At 53.2% G+C, this 16,988-nt stretch overlaps 1 protein-coding gene across 1 annotated transcript; it reads right to left on the bottom strand.

Moving 5' to 3' along the window:
• Positions 1-214: 214 nt before the first annotated feature.
• YJU2 (YJU2 splicing factor homolog) lies at positions 215-15,255 on the bottom strand. The gene is made up of 8 exons (XM_065874877.1): positions 15,143-15,255; positions 13,063-13,163; positions 10,921-11,065; positions 8,830-8,964; positions 6,332-6,513; positions 4,699-4,819; positions 1,260-1,404; positions 215-327 (listed from the first exon to the last, which is right to left on the bottom strand). Exons 1-8 carry the CDS (start codon positions 15,164-15,166, stop codon positions 215-217), a joined length of 966 nt encoding a protein of 321 aa, XP_065730949.1. The 5' UTR covers positions 15,167-15,255.
• Positions 15,256-16,988: the final 1,733 nt, after the last annotated feature.

A 16,988-nucleotide genomic window follows, 5' to 3' on the forward strand; every position in this document is an offset into this window, starting at 1 on the left:
GTGAGCTGGGGACCCCGAGCTCCAGAGGGGGGAAGGTGGGGGAACGGGAGAGAAACTGAGTCCCTCAGCTGAAGCCATTGCTGACCCCGCCAGCCTTGGAGGTCATTTGTGCTTGTCCAGTGGTGACTCCGGTTGGTCCCAGGGCCTCCTGCCCCGACCATGGGCTGGAGCTGGCTGTGTGATCTTGACCTGGGGAAGGGCCTGGGGGCAGGGCTCAGTTGCTGCCGCTGCTGTCCTCGCTGTCAGAATACACACCCAGCTGGCTCAGGGAGGAAGTGCCAGACGTCTGGGGCGCAGGGCCAGCCACCTGGCCGTTCTTCATTGCATCTGGGGGAGAGGCGAGAGCTAGCCCACCGTGCCTCCTCGTCCCGGCAGCCCACCTCGGGACAGTTCCAGGTGGGCTCGGCCATTCCTGCTTGTTTGCAGCCTTTGTGGAAAGTGCCTGGCAGACCCATCACGGTTTAAACCGCACACCCCTTGACCCAGCAGCTCTGCTTCTGAAAGCTGATCTAGGTGGGCAGAGGTGCCCATGCCAGGGGTGCAACACAGAAAACGGAAACACTCCAAGTCCCAAGTGACAAAGAGGGGCAGACCCTGGCTCCACCACCCACCCTGGCTGTGTGGCTTTGGGCAAACAGCTTCACGTCTCTGGGCCTCAGTCTCCTCATCTGATAAACGGGGTAATAACTGTTCTGATAACAATGGCTCGTGTATCAGCAAGGCTCGCTGGGTGCCAGGATCTACTGCAGGCGCCCGACATGGAGCAGCTCATGGAATCAGCCCCCAAACCCTACGAGGCCCTACGAGGTCGGTCCTGTTGTCATGAGCAGCTTCCAGGACAGGAAGCTGAGGACCAGGGTTGAGGGCCCTCGACCAAAGCCACAGAACAAGCACATGGAAGCAGAGGGATCTGCACCCAGGATCCCTGTCCTGGAAGCCTGCTCTTTCTACCTCATCGGGCCGACCTCACCCTAATTCTCCATCTCCCAAGGGTCCGAGGAGCCACACACACAGAACATCGGTGGCACAACCACTGAGGTGCGGACAATTTGTCCTACACGCCTCTACCTGACTTGGGTTTTAGAAGCAAGCACTTGCTCCCTTTGTAATTACAAGAAAAAAAGGGAACTGTAGCCCTTCTCCCCTTACCCCTGGTTGGGGGCACACCTCACCCTGCACCAGAACAGCACCGGGGGTGCTGTTGCCACCTGGTGGCCGCCCTTGGCACTGCATGAAGCTAAGGGACGGCAGAAACCTACCTGGGGCGGGCGGGACTCCTCCTCGCTGGATGCTGCGGCCCAGGTCTGTTTTCTTCACCACAACCAGGCCAGACAGCTGGGGACTGCTGCCAAAGGTGCCCACACTGCGCTCCCAGCTCTCTGCCTTCCTCTTGGCTTTTGGGGCCTGCAGTTTGTGGCGGGGGTAGCAGGGGGCAAGCATGACTGGGGGGTCTGTCCCAGATCCTGCTCCTTCTCTGGCAGCCCAGTTCCTAGTCCCCAGCTGAGCCAGGATCTTTACCATTCCCACTCCCCCTGCTGTGCTGACCAACTCTCTCCTGCTCGAAACTCCTCTGTGGCCCCCCACACCCTGCACTTACACTTCCTAAATCACATTGGGACCGCTCACCTCCACGCCTTTACCCATGCCATTCCCTCCACCTGGAATGCCCCTTTTGCTTCTAGTTCACTTGGTGAACTCCTACTCATCCTCCAATACCCATCTCAAGTATCTGCTCCCCTGGGAAGCCTTTCCTCACATTTCAAGCTCAAGTGCGTGCTGCATGTCTGTGCCCGCAGTGGCCTCCACTGCCTTATTAACTGCCTCCGCAACCAAGCTGCGGGGTCCTGCCTTGTTCACTGCTGGGTCTGTAGGAGGTGCTCAATCAACATGTTTGAGGGAATGACAGAAGATGGGGGCACCCACTTTGGGGACCAGTTAGCGGGAGGCAGAGAGGGGCTCAGCCCCACCTCCAGCTCTTCAGTCGCACCAGAAGAGACCCCTTTTATCTGTTTGATGTTTAAACAGAGGAACTGGAAACCACTAGATGCAGAAGGCCCTGTCGGAGCTGGGAGCTGAGGGTGCAGGGGGAGCATGATGGCAGGGGGCTGCCCGCACAGAGCTCACCATCTGGGGAGGAAGAGGGTGGATGAGCGAGTAGATGCTCAGGACACCATCGTCTTTTTCTTTTTTTGGCTGCACGGCATGAGGGATCTCAGTTCCCCGACCAGGGATCAAACCTGTGCCCCCTGCATTGGGAATAGGAAGTCTTAACCACTGGACTGCCAGGGAAGTCCCCAGACACCATTGTCTTGATCCGTGATGTGAAAGAAAGAAGTTAGGGTGGTGTGACAGCGTCGGGGGGACAGCTACTGCTGATCGGGGGCCAGCAGAGCCGAGGTCAGAACGCAGTGCTGAGGTCAGCAAGCAGAGATGGGAGGCAGGACTGAGCCTGGCCCATCCGAGGGGGCTGGCACAGCTGGGGCGGGGAGTGGGGGCAGGAGGAGGACACAGCGGCCTCACTGCATCCCCTGTGTGTGGTAACCGAGACAGAGGCCGTCCGCTGGGGGCACAGGGAGACCAGCAGTCCCAGCCGAAGCTTGCTCATCTGGCACCACTGAACTGACTGGCGGAGCTAGCTGCTATCCTTCACCTTTCGTCAAATGCCATTCCATGTCCCCATTAAACTAAACCCAGGGAACAGAGGGGTGAAAGAGAGATGCTTCCGTAAGAGTTATGGTGAAGTTTGTGTAAAGCAAAATACAAGAAGAAGTCCACCATCAAATTAGCTACGAGCAAGGTAACCGTAAGAGACTGGCAGGTGGGCTTCCCTGGTGGCGCAGTGGTTAAGAATCCGCCTGCCAATGCAGGGGACATGGGTTCGAGCCCTGGTCCAGGAAGATCCCACATGCCTCAGAACAGCTAAGCCCGTGCGCCACAACTACTGAGCCTGTGCTCTAGAGTCCACGAGCCACAACTACTGAGCCCGTGCGCTGCAACTACGAAGGCTGCGAACCACAACTACTGAGCCTGCGTGCTGCAACTACTGAAGCCCACATGCCTAGAGCCCATGCTCTGCAACAAGAGAAGCCACCGCAATGAGAAGCCTGGGCACCACGACAAAGAGTAGCCCCTGCTCGCTGGTACTAGAGAAAGCCAGCACAGCAGCAGCGAAGACCCAACGCAGCCAAAACTAACTAACTAACTAACAAAATTTATTAAAAAAAAAAAAAAAAAAAAGACTGGGGGGAAATCATACAAGGCCGGACTGCTTTGAAAGTACCTTCAATCTCTTGTTCCACTTGAAAGAAAAAAAGAAGAGGAAACTTTAGACCATGAATTCTGAGGCTGGTTTATGCAAGAGAGACAGCGTGAGAACTCTGATCAGGGATACAGCCTCAAGGAAAACACCTTGGTTCTATGTCAAAAGGTTAATGGGTGAGAGTGAGAGTACGCGACCCCCAAACCTGCTCTCTTCAGACACTTACAGAATTCTCAGCTGGAACATGGCTGCCTCAGTGAAAGACTACATTTCCCAGCCTCCTTTGCAGCAGGATGTGGTCAGGTGGTTCAGTTCTGACCAATGGGGTGTGAGCAGAAGGATGTACTCAATCAAGGGTATAGTTACCCTCAATGTCCTCCTCCCTTGTCCCCACCTCTTTCCACTGGCTGGGATGCAGACGTGGCACTGAGCTGCCTTGCAATGAGGGCAACATCCTTGGGACGGCAGGACAATGAGGACCCGGACACCAGGGTCCACCTTCTCTGTTCTGCACAGCCCCGCACAACTGTTATTCGAGAGAAAAGTAACTTCCGTGTAGTTGAAGTGGCTGTCACTTGGGGCCTGTCCAGTGGCTGGACTTGTATTTAACTAATACAGACCAGGAACATGTTTTGAATTAAAATAATAAGTTTCTGGGGGTGTCTGTGCTATTTATGATTTCCCACTTTAACCCCCTCCTTCAATTAACAAACCAGAGTGGACTTGACCACCGTGGATAAGACATCTGTGGCGGAAAAGGCTAGCTCCCTCCCCAAACCCTCTTCTTTCTTTCTGCCAGCAAGGGCAGCTAGAGGAGGCAGCTCCCAGCCTCCCTTGCAAAGGCAGGATGCGGCCATGTGACTATGCCCGGCCATTGGGACTCGAGGGGAATGGAGGTGGGCTGCATCTGAACCTGGGCCTCCAGGCGCTGGCTGGTGGTCCTCCACACATGCTCTGCCTTCCTGCAGCTGGAACCCCAGGGTGCTCTGAGCCAGCTGTGACCGCGGAGTTGGCATCCATGTTCTAGGATGGGGCAGAACCAGGAGATGGAAGGAGCCTGGATCCCTGAGTGACTGCGTGGAGCAGGGCTGCCTGGGAGTCCAGCCCAGGACTGTGAAGTGACTGAGAAATAAACGTCTGCCTGATGTCTCTAAGCGTGGGGAGTCTCCTTGTTTCTGCAGCTGAAGCAGGGGTGGAAAACTACAGTCCCGGAGGCCTGTCACCTGTTTTTGTAAATAAAGTTTTATCGGCACCCGGCCACGCCCACTTATTCATGTACTATCTACGTAGCAAGTTTAGTGCTATGTTTAGTGCTATGATGTGGAGTTGACCACTTACGACCCAGACTGGCCTTTCAAGACAAAGTTAAGCCAACCTCTGGCTTACTCTGTCCCTGCTTCACCTGAGAGCACGTGGAGATGCAGGCAGGCCGCACTCACCTCGTCCAGGATGGCGGTGGGGTTGGGCAGGAGGGCCTGCTGGGGCTGGGTGGGGGCAGCATCCTCCTCTGAATCGGAGTCTTCCAGGAGTCTTCGTTTCCTAGATTCTTCCACTAAGGCCCTGCGGGAAGGAAAGTGGGACTTGGGAAAGTGCTCTGTTGTGGGACAATGGCCAGGACCCCCCCCCCCCGCCACACACACTGAGGTGCGCTGCCTGGCTGCCCTGTCCTGATCTCACTGAGTGGGGGATGGGGATGCACAAATAACTGTAAAATAAAATTCTTTGTCCAGGGGCTTCCCTGGTGGCGCAGCAGTTGGGAGTCCGCCTGCCAATGCAGGTGACGTGGGTTCGAGCCCTGGCCCAGGAAGATCCCACACGCTACGGAGCAACTAAGCCCATGCGCCACAACTACTGAGCCTGCGCTCTAGAGCTCACGAGACACAACTGCTGAGCCCGTGTGCTGCAACTACTGAAGCCTGTGTGCCTAGAGCCCATGCTCCACAAGAGAAGCCACTGCAATGAGAAGCCCAGACACTGCAACAAAGAGTAGCCCCTGCTCGCCACAACTAGAGAAAGCCCACACGCAGCAACGAAGACTCGACCCAACACAGCCAAAAATAAATAAATAAAATAAATTGAAAAAAAAAAAAGTTCTTTGTCCACTGAGCCCAGTGGGGTGGTTAAGTGCCTGGAAGCCAGAACCATTCTGGGTTTGAACCCCAGCTGGGGGGCCTCAGTCAGGGCTGTGCTGGGAGCTCCTTGAACCTCAGTTCTCTTGACCACCATAACGACAGAGCCAAACTCAGAACAGTGCCTGGCACCAAGAAGGGGCTCACTAAACGCAGACTCCTCTCACTGTTATTTATGCCAAACCAACAGCAGCTAGTATGTGCCTGACCGTGTTCCAGGCCATGGATGCAGAGGTCAGAGCAAGTCCCTGTGCAGACTTCAGATAAGGGGAGATAGATAATAAATCAGGAAAGGGGCAAATCAGCAAGAAGGTTCCAGAGAGTGGGAGGTGCCGGGCAGAAGCATGAACACAGTAGGCCTGAGGCCAGATCCTCAGAAAGGTTGGCTCACCAGGCCAGCCCTTGGGGGGGCATCTGGATCTGGACTTGGGGGCTCCTGCCACCCTCACTGATGAGGGGCTCCCTGTCCCGACACTGTGCAGACACGGGGTCTGCACGGGCATCTGCTCTCCTCCTGGGTTTGGGGTCTTGGCCGTGCCGGGCCAAGGTGCCTGCGTGACCAGCCCCCAGTGAGAACCCCGGGCTGGGTCTCGTGGGCCTCCCCAGGGAGCGCCCCTCCCTCTGCTGTCATGTCTCATCTGGGGGGATTAAGCCTGTCCTGTGGGACTCCACCGGGAGAGGCCTCTGAAAGTCTGCACCCGGTCCTCCACCTCTGCCCCACCTGCCTTTTCCTTCTGCTGATTTTTCCCTGTAACTTTTTGCTGTAATTAACTCATCAAACCTGGGGGTGATCCTGGGGGCCCCGACACAGACGCCATGAGACGCAAAGTGAGATGGGGAGGGAGATGCAGGGAAGTCCTCCCTGAGACGGTGACGCATGAGGGAGCTGTGGGAAGGTCTGGAAGGGGGGATTCCAGGCAGAGGGAAGGATCCTGGGACTCACGCCGCCTCCCGCTCGTCCTCCACCTGCTCGTGCTTCCGCTGCTCCTCCTCCGACAGGCGGTGCTGCCGCAGCATGGCCTCGAAGTCCACGTGCGCCTGCCGCTGGTTCAGGTCCTTGAGCTCCTGCAGGTTCTCCAGAACCTCCATCTCCAGCTTGGAGTCCTTGGTTCTGTTCTCCAGCACCTGGCAGGTGTGCAGACGCAGGGCTGTGTGAGCTGGGATTCCACCCCTCCACGCGGCCTGCCTGGCCTCTGGGGTCACCATGGGCAAGGGGAGACCCGCCCACCCTGGGGCCTCGATCCACAGCACCCGGTCCCACAGCTGTACCCATTTCACGGCTCGGAACACTGAGGCTCAGGGAGGGGAAGTGACTGCCCAAGACCATGCGGCTGGTCAACGGTGGAGCCAGGTGGCCTGGACTTCCAGCCTGGCTCCGTCCCTAAGCAAAAGTAATAAAGATTTTTTAAAAAGACGATCTGAGCAACTGGTGTGTGCCAGGCTCCAGGCTAAGATGTTTCCAGACATAATCTCATTTAATCTTCACAATAACCCCCACTTTACAGACAAAGGAACTGAGGCTCAGAGAGGTGGCTTTGGAGCCAGGCGGGGCTGGGAATGAATCCTGCCTTGGCTGCTTCCTGGCTATGTGACCCTGTTGAACTAACCCTCTGGGAAATGGCAGTTGTGGTGGTTTGAAAATACGTCCACAAATTCTTTCACGCTCCTCCCTTCCAGAGGTGGAGCCTAACTCCCCTCCCTGTGAGGGTGGGCTGCTGTAGTAACTCGCTTCTGATGAACACAACAGGACCAATGACGGTGTGTCCCTTCCGAGACAGGTCATGAAAGGCCCGGGGCTCCTGCTTGTTCTCTCTGGGACTCTCGCTGGGGGAGGGGGAGAAGCCCCCATGTTGTGAGGAGGCTCAAGCAGCGCTGTGGAGAGGCCCATGTGGACAGGACATGAAGCCTCCAGGGAATGGCCACGTGAGGGGGCCACCCTTGAAGTGGCTCCTCCAGCCCCAGGTGAGCCATCAGATGAGGCAGCCCCGGCAGACAGCTTGACTGTGATCTTGGGAGGGACCTACAGAACCATCTAGCAAAGCTGCTCCTGGATTCCTGACCCTCAGAAACTGTGGGATAATAAATGCTGGAAGTTGCAAAGTTTTGAGTCGACTTGTTACACAAGGACAGCTAACCAGTACCAGGGTAATAACCCCGTGCTGGCCAGTGCAGCAGTAACTAGAGCAGCACATGGACAGCACTGAGGGAGCTCCAGGAATACAGCCAACTGCCTCTAAGGCCTATTTCCCTCCCTGCTGCTCCGCACGGCTGCTGAAAACATCGGATCAGACCTGACATGGCTTGACCAGAAAACACAGCTGGCAGAGGCGTGAGGGTCCAGGAAGAGATGGGAATTATGGGGGTGGGAGGAGACAGAGGAGAACACGGACTTCCTACTATCTATGAGAAAGGCGAAAAAAAACTGTCCAGTTAAAGATGAAAATAACTTCTTTAAGGGATAACAAAAGGAGTATCAATATTTATGAATTACTATGTGCCAAGCTGTGTTCTAAGAGTTTTATGTGTATGAACTCATTTAACCCTCACCACAAGTGTACGAGGGGGACACAATTCTCATCTCATTTTACAGATGAGGATGCTGAGACACAGAGAGGCCAAGTGCCTTGGCCAAGGTCACACAGCCAGGATATGGTCAAGAGAACGTTTCCTTCTCTATTTCTAGTCTTAATCCAAACTAGCCTAATGGGAACCTCCTTAGAAAACTGCGGGGCAGCTGGCTGCAGGAAGCACCTGGCGTTCCGAAGTCCAACTTCCTGACTCCCTGTTAGTTTTCTCTTGCTGTGCCACAATTTGCCACCAGCCCAGTGGCTTAAAACAACACGAATTCATTGTCTCCTGGTTTCTGTGGGTTGGGAGTCTGGGCCGACACAGCTGGGTTCCCTGGCAGTCTTGCTAGGCTGAGATCAAGAGAGCCCAGGGCCCTCTTCTGAGCTCACTCAGGCTGCTGGAGAATTCAGTTCCTTGTGGTTGTGGGACTGAGGTCCCTGCCTTCTTACTGGCTGTTGACTAGGGGCTGTTCTCAGCTCCTAGGGGCTGCCTGCTGTTCCCTGCCACGTGGCCACTTCCACAGTGTCAGTCCTTCATGTCTCTGACGTCCTCTGTCTCTGACTCTAGACCCATATTAAGGGGACCATCTGGATAATCTCCCTCTTACAAGGGCGACTGTGCCATAGTTTAACCTAACATAACTTAGTCATAGGAATAGGATCCTTGTATGCACAGTCTTGGGACTGGATGAGGTGTGTGACCAGGAGTTAGGGCTCTGGGAACATCTTAGAGTTCTGCTGACCACACTCCCCACCCCATCACCCTGCCTGGAGGCCTGAGGCAGGAAGGGGCACCGATTCCGCCAGCACCGAAGCACAGGCACACGTGCGTGCGTGCGCGCACACACGCACGCACGCACCTGCGCGCACTCACCTTCATGGGGTTGTTCAGCTCCTCGTCCTCCCGTTCCTTCTGCACCCTCTTCTCCTCCTCCTCCAGGAGCTTCTCAGCCTGGAAGTTCCGCGTGGCTCCATGCTCCATGGTGTAGTCTGTGTTTTCGGGGTCTGTCTGGGAGGGAGGATGGGCAGACATCAGCTCCTACATCTCTGAGCACCAAGAGCTTCTGCTGAACAGCAGCCAGCAGCCTGGGACACCTTCTCTCTGTGTTTCACTCCTCTTAATACCAATTCTTTCTTTTTCTTGCCTTATGGCTTTGGCGAGTACAGTTCTTTCTTTCTAGTGCTCCTGTCCCCTTTGGCAGAATCGCTGAACTCCCGAGCACAGACCTGCAGACCCTTCTCCACCTGCCCACTCCCTCCCTCCTGCCCTTCACCTTCCACATGTTTGCAAATAAAAGTCTCTGGACCTCTGCACGTATCTTTTCTGGTGTGTGTGTGTGTCTGTGTGTGCACGCGTGTGTGCACGCACTTGACCTTCTCCCCTTAATTATGAATTACATATCAAGCATGTATAGAGCACGCTCCTATTTGCGTTTATAAAACGGAGAAGCAAAAATATAACATGGTATCCTGGATGAGACCCTGGAACAGAAAGGTGACATGAGTAGAAAGACTGAAATCCATGTCATGTCTGGAATTTGGCTAACAGTAATGATCCAGTGTTGGTTTCTTACTGTGGCCGATGCACTGTGGAAACGGAAGACGTTAACAGGAGGGGAAGCTGCTGAGAGGCAGATGGGAACTCTCTGTGCTATCTTTGCAACTTCTCTGTAAATCTAAAAGTATTCCAAAATAAGAAGCTTACTATTTAAAAAGAAAGAGCAAGGAAGAGAGTGATCCCAGTGTGCGCATGTGTATGCAGAGCACATTTTTTGAAAGCCATACAAGAAACTGTTATAAATGTCTCTATGCATGGGGGCTGGCTGGGCAGAGGGGAGCAGTAAACAAATTTTCCAGTGTTAATCCTGCACTACTGTGGGAGTTCTGTTTTTACCATATGCTCACATACACACACACACATATATATATATATACATACACACATATATGCAATCCTAGTTATTTGAAATTCTTCACTATAAAGGCCAATTTATAACATTTTGCCATAGTTTCTCTAATCTTTAAAAAAATTCATATGTATTCATTAATATCTAAATATATACATACTTCATAATTCAGGTGAAAAAAAACATTTTCTGGAGACAACCCATATGCCCATCAGCTGGCAAATGGATAAAGAAAATGTGGCCCATCCATACAGTGGAATATTATTCAGTCCTGAAAAGGAGTAAAGCACTGATACATGCTACAACATTGATGGACTTTGAAAACATGATGCTCAGTCAGAGATGCCAGACACAGAAGGCTACAGAGTGATTCCACTGATAAAGAAATGTCCGTAACAGGCAATCCACAGACACAGGAAGTGGATTCGTGGTTGACAGGGGCTGGGGAGAGGGATGGGCAGTGACTGCTGACAGGGTTGGGGCTTAACTTTGGGGTGAAGATAACATCCTGGAATTAGAGAAGACAGCTTGGTACGTTAGGAGTATAAACCACTGAATTATACAATTTAAAGTTAAAATTAAAAGGGAGAACTGCATGGCATATAAATCGTATCTCAGAAAGCTGTTGGTAAAAAAGTAATTAAAATATATCATTTTTTAATGTACTTTTTATTTTAACCAAATCTTGTTTTTTAACCAAAGGAAAAACGTCCCTAGCAAAAAAAATGCTCAAACAGTACAAAAGTATGTGAAGAGAAAACTATACGTTCTCTTCATCCTTTCCTCAAATCTCTAATACCACCCTTAGAGTAACAAAGTAAAAACGTGACTGCTACTGGCTGTGCAATATTCCACTGTACAGTAGTTTGTCCCTTGAATCCCATCACCGTACATCTAGGTTGCTTCTGATTTTTTGCCTTTATAAACAACACTGCTGTGAACTATTCCCCAAACCTTTGCTGTTTCCTGCGGAGAAGGTGAAATGGGATTTCCCTGGAGGGAGAGGACAGGAGCACTGACCCCCAGGGGAGGAAGGACCAGCCTGGCTGGCCGCCTACCTTGAAGGTGATCTCTGCCAGGCAGCGCGTGCACTTGATGTAGAAGCGGAAGATGGGCAGGCCCAGGTAGGACTCGTTCTGCACTGTCTCTTTGCGGGCGTTGAACTTCTTGCCCTTGTAGATATATTCTCCACATGTCTTACACCTGTGGGGCAGGACAGGGACTCAAGCCATCTCGGTACACTGGTTCTTACTGGTAGGACGCTTTAGCATTCTGGCAGATGGCTGCTTGCATACCTCCAGGGACGCGAAGCTCCCCACCCCCCAAGAAGACTGCCCCACTGTGTGTACTGATTCCCTTAGATGGTATACTCTTCTCACTAATATCTGCCTGGGTCTCGGCTGAAGTGTTGCCTTCTTGGGAAGCACCCAGACTACCCAGACTAGGTGAGACTCGCCTATCACCCATTCCTGGAAGCAAGCCTGGAGTTCATGGGGCATCCTAACCTCCAAAGTGCGGATTCCACCAGGAGAGATGCCACAAGGAGCAAGGCAGAGCTCGCGCACCCTGCCCTCCCGCGGCCCCTCCTGCTCAGATCCTGTGCTCCCTGGCCTCCTGGCTGTCCCTACAAACACCCCAGCTCGGTCCCACCTCCGGGCCTTCGCCCTTGCGACTCCCATAGCCCGTGACACCTTTCATTCCTCAGATCCCAGTTCTGCTGGCATTTCTTCCGACGTTTGCCTGACCACCCAGCGAAGCGCCCTCCCTCCCTGGCCACCGTCCAGTCTGTCTGTCTCTGTCTCTGTCTCTCTCTCTCGTGACCATCTATGTGTCCTACATACGCCTTTCGTGAATACGCCTGAGCCCTTGTGTATTATCTCTACTCCCCACCAGGTGGCTCCAGGGGGTCAAGTCTTTTTTATTTATTTATTTTTAAAATTTTTGGCTGTGTTGAGTCTTCGTTGCTGCGCGCGGGCTTTCTCTAGCCGCAGCGGGTGTGGCCTACACTTCATTGCGGTGCTCGGGCTTCTCACTGCGGTGGCTTCAGTAGTTGTGGCACATGGGCTCAGTAGCTGTGGCGCACGTGCTTAGTTGCTCTGTGGCATGCGGGATCTTCCCGGACCAGGGCTTGAACCTGTGTCCCCTGCATTGGTAGGTGGATTCTTAACCACTGTGCCACCAGGGAAGTCCTGGCGGGGGGGGGGGAGGGGCAAGTCTTGATGCCCACAGTGTCCCTGGCACCCAGCCAAGGCCCTGGTGCACAGCAGGTACCCAGTAAGTGACTGCTGAGGGAAAACGAATGAAGGAAGGGGAGAGAGAAAAGAATACGTAAACACTGGCTGAATTTCACTAACAAAGGTGGCTTTGATTACCACTTCGTTTCAGATGTGCTAAGATGTGAAAAATTGTGGTGAGGTACAGTAATTCCGAAGCGGTATGAAGGACGATGCCTGGGAACTCTGATGGGGAGGGAAGGATGGAGGGGGTTGGGAGGGGGATCCGGAGGGCCTCTCTGAGGGGGTGAGATCTAAGCCAAGTCTTGAAGGGTGAAAAAGAGCCACCCAGGGCTTCCCTGGTGGCGCAGTGGTTAAGAATCTGCCTGCCAATGCGGGAACACGGGTTCGAGCCCTGGCCCAGGAAGATCCCACATGCCATGGAGCAACTAAGCCCGGGCGCCACAACTACTGAGCCTGCGCTCTAGAGCCCGCGAGCCACAACTACTGAAGCCCGCACACCTTGAGCCCATGCTCAGCAAGAGAAGCCACCACAATGAGAAGCCCACGTACCACAACGAAGACCCAACTCAGCCAAAAAAGAAAAAAAAAAGAGCCAGCCATGTGAGAGCAGAAAGAAAAGTGTCCCAGGCAGAGGCAACAGCTCGTGCAAAGGCCCTGGGGCGGGAACAGACAGGACTGCTGGAGGAAGTGAATGTACATACAGGACCTTGTCTCGTGTGCTCACTCTTACTACCAGTGACTGAGATCTCGACACAGGTACCAGCTGGGAGCTCTGAGACATCGGGGAGATTAGTCCTGAACGGCAGGAGGGTGAGGTCTGGCACGGACACTCGCTCACTGGGTCCACGCCTGAGCCAGGACCGACGACCTGGTCTGAGCACTGGGGACGGGACGCTCTCTGTGGGTGCCGGACACTGGGTCTGTCCACCACGACCAGTGCAGGGGCCCTGTGGGGTCACTCACCTCATGTTGAAGGGGGCCATCAGCCGCACCACGTACTGCCGGTCTTTAGGAAGCTTGAGCTTCGGGATTTTTGAAGGGTCGAAGTCGGGTGGGTAGTATTTCTGTGGGGAGGAAGGAAGGGTCAGGGGAGCTGCTTTCAGATGCAGGGGCAGTCTGGGGGCAGAGGGAAGGGGCTCTGGGGAGCTGTGTCTGGGTCCCCAAGACCACTCTCACGTTTGAGGATTTGGTGAGAGGACTCCTAGGACTTGCATACACTTGTCTTCATGGCTACTATTCATTACAGCAAAGGGATACAGAGAAAAATGAGCCGAGGGAAAAGGCATGTGGGGAGGGGCCCAGGGAGACCGGACACAAGCTTCCAGAGACTTCTCCTGATGGAGTCAATTCTCCCAGTGATATATTGTGACAACGTGTGTGAAATGTCCCCCAGGGAAGCTCAGGAAGACCCAGCACCCAGGGTTTTCATTGGGGGCTGGTGTGTAGACACCTCTGCCCGGCACGTATGACGATTCCAGACTCTAGACTCCCGGAGGGGAGCAGGTACTCAGCATAAACCACACTGTTTGTACTAACAGTTTAACCCCAGGGAGCCATTCTTTTCAGAGAACATTGGGAACCATCCCAAAATTCAGGTTCCCGGATACCAGCCAAAGTCCAGCATTGCAAGCCAGGCTTTCTAAGGCAGCAGCCTCAAGCCTGTTATATTAACTCTTTCTGCACAGGAGCCTGAGATGGGAGATGTGGGGAAGGAGAGTTTGGATTATGAAAGAGAACTACATACGATTATCAGAAAATAAAGCACTTTGCATTTTGAGCACTTACTAGGCTCCACGTAGTACACAGAGAGCTTTATGTCCCCTGCCTCATGGAATTCTTGCAAAGACTCTATGAGACAGAGAATGGTGTACCCATTTCACAGAGGAGGAAACTGAGTTCTGGTGGTTTCAGCTACTCAGGGTCACACAGTGTGAGCAGCAGATCCAGGATTCAGACCCAGGGACACAGCTCTGGGGAAACTGTGGTACAGTGATTAGGAGCGTCAGTTACAGAGCTGGCGGGGAGGGGTGTCTGGGTTTGATTCCTCTATTCTCTGGCTATTACATAACCTCTCTGGGCCTCAGTTTCCTCATCTGAAGAAGGGATAACCTGTCCCCCTGAGAAGACCTGATGAACAAGGCATGTAGAGCTGTGCCTGGCACACAAAAGTATCTACCAGCAAGTTATGGAAATAGCTGGGCTGCCAGTTGGATCCTCGGGATGGAAGGACTTTCACGGACTCGAAGTCCGGCACACTGCACTGGGTCTGGCTGGGGCTGAATTCCTAATATAGGTGTTTAAGAGATTAGAGCACTGAGTCACTGTAAGGTACATCATCCTGGGCTCCAAGCCACCAATCTGGAGAGGTCTCCTCTCTACTCCGTCCAGACATCTTAGGTTTACACACTCCCAGGCTGGGGAGCTCACCCCCTTCCTGGGAGCACACACCCTGCTGAAAGGCGGGGAACAGGGACTCAGAATTCCGGAGCGCTCTTCTCCAGAAGCTGAATCCTGCCTTCCAGAGACCAGCTCCACACCCCAAGAGTCCCAGTTTTCCCCAACAGAAGTGGGAGAAGTTGAGGCAATTGGAAGGGTCCCTGCCAGCGGAGCAGAGGAGCTTAGCAAAGCCTAATCCCTCCAAGGAACACGATTGGCTAGAACCCCAAGCGGGGAGACACTTAACAGAGCCACCCCTCCTGGAGATGAGAAAGTAAAGTGAGAATACCGATATCCTAAGGAAGCTCCGCCCCCAACGGGAGTGACTGGATATTTCCTTTCAGAAAATCCTATCAGAAGTGAGGGGGTAAATAGCCTAAGCTCCGCCCCCACAGGTGACTGGGTACACCCCAGCCTCGAGGGGAAGGCTTAGTGAAGGCCCACCCCCAGCAGAAGGTGATTAGGAGGGTTCTAGAGAGCCCCGCCCTGCAGAATGCCGTTGGGGAAGAAAGCAAAGGCCCTAATAGGAGAGTATAAGTAGCCCTCCTCGGCCAGAGCTCCGCGATGTCCCGCCCCAGGTCGAAAACCCTAGTTGCCCAATACTTACGTTTAAAACTTTTCGCTCCGACATCTTTACCTCCTACTCTTCTCACGACCACGAGAATACTGATTAGGCTGAGTGCTTGTCGAACTTCCCCGACCATCTATCCTTGTATTTCCGCTTCCGTCACTTCCTTCAGCCGCTGTTATTGGCTGTTGCGTACACAGCTTGCCTTTTCATTGGTTCAGATCCCCGCCTGTCAACACTCGAGTCCGTCTGTATTCCCTCCCCAGTTGCAACCTCGGTAAGGGCGCAGCAAAGGGTTCCGGCGTCGGTGTGGATTTGAAGTTCCGAGGAGGAGGCGCTGCGCCCTCTAGAGGTGAGCAGCGACTGGTTAAAATTTCGTCGTCACGCGACGTGGCTGCTGGTAGCTACGTTCCCTGTGGATTGTTCTTTTATTCAGCAAACGTAGAACTCAGCGTTGAGCGCTTACCTTGTGTGTTGGGCTCCGGGAACCTACACATCGTTCCCGTGTCCCTAGCGCTCACCTGAGGACTGGGGCAGTTCTTACGATCCACACAGCTCCACAAGGAAGCACCCTGGACGCCCCCCCACACCCAAGTTTATCTTGAGTCACAGTTAGAGACTCAAAGACCAGGCTCCAAACCTACCTCCCCCTACAAACATTCGCTCCCAGATGTCCCCCCCGTTGTTTGCCTCTGAGTTGTCCCTCTAAAGAGGTCGTTCCTTCCCTAGCCTCCTCCCTTCCTTTTACAAATGTTTGTTCTGTGTCAAAGACGTGCTCAGTCACTGGGGACACATCAGAGAGTAAGACGTAAGATTTCTGCCCTCATGGAGATCACAGTCTGTCTGGTGGGACTGATGTCACAATAAACACACACAAAAACCCTTTCGGGTCCTGGTAAATGATCTGAAGATAATAAAACAGGGAGACATATGGAAAGTGATGAGAAGGGGCTACTTGAGATGTATGAGTGTCCTATGGCTGCTGTAACAAATTACCACAAGCTCAATATTTTTAAACAACACATTTATTAGAGTTTTGGGGGTCAGAAGTCTAAAATGGGTGGCAGGTTCCTTCAGGAGGCTTCAGGAGAGAATCCATTTCCTTGTCTTTTCCAGCTTCTAGACGCTGCCAGAGTTCCATGGCTCGTGGTCCTGGATCACTCTGACCTCTGCTACCACTGTCACATCACCTTCTCTGTCTCCCTCTGACCCTCCTGCTTCCCTTTTATAAGGTCACTTGTGATTACCTTGGGGCCACCTGGATAATACAATATAACTCTACTTCATTTTCATTAACTTTAAAAAAATATATTTATTTATTTGGTTGCACCAGGTCTTAGTTGTGGCAGGCGGGTTCCTTAGTTGTGGCTTGCTGGCTCCTTACCTGTGGCATGCAAACTCTTAGTTGCAGCAGGTATGTGGGATCTAGTTCTCTGACCGGGGATCGAACCTGGGCCCCCTGCATTGGGAGCATGGAGTCTTAACCACTGCACCACCAGGCAAGTCCCCATTTTCATTAACTTAATGAAAGATCCTCAATCTTTAAGGATCCTCAAGATTGTTAAATTAATCACATCTGCAAAGTCCCTTGTGCTGTGTAAGGTATCACATTCACAGGTTCTGGGGATTAGGACATGGATATCTTTGGGGGGGAGTCTTTATTCTGCTTGCCCTAGATGAGGTGGTCAGGGAAGGCTTCTTGGAGGAGGTGACCTTGGAATTGAGACCTGAGTGAAATGTACCGAGAAGCTCCTGGATTGAGAAAATCCTTCAGAGCCTGGCTGTGTTTTCCCCTCCTCGGAGCTTCCCAGACAAACTCATGTCCCATTGGTGTCCACCCACAGTGGGGCTCACATCTGGGCAGCTTTTGAGGTGAACCAAACTG

This window comes from Phocoena phocoena, chromosome 3, assembly GCF_963924675.1.
Source record: "Phocoena phocoena chromosome 3, mPhoPho1.1, whole genome shotgun sequence".
Classification (NCBI taxonomy): Eukaryota; Metazoa; Chordata; class Mammalia; order Artiodactyla; family Phocoenidae; genus Phocoena; species Phocoena phocoena.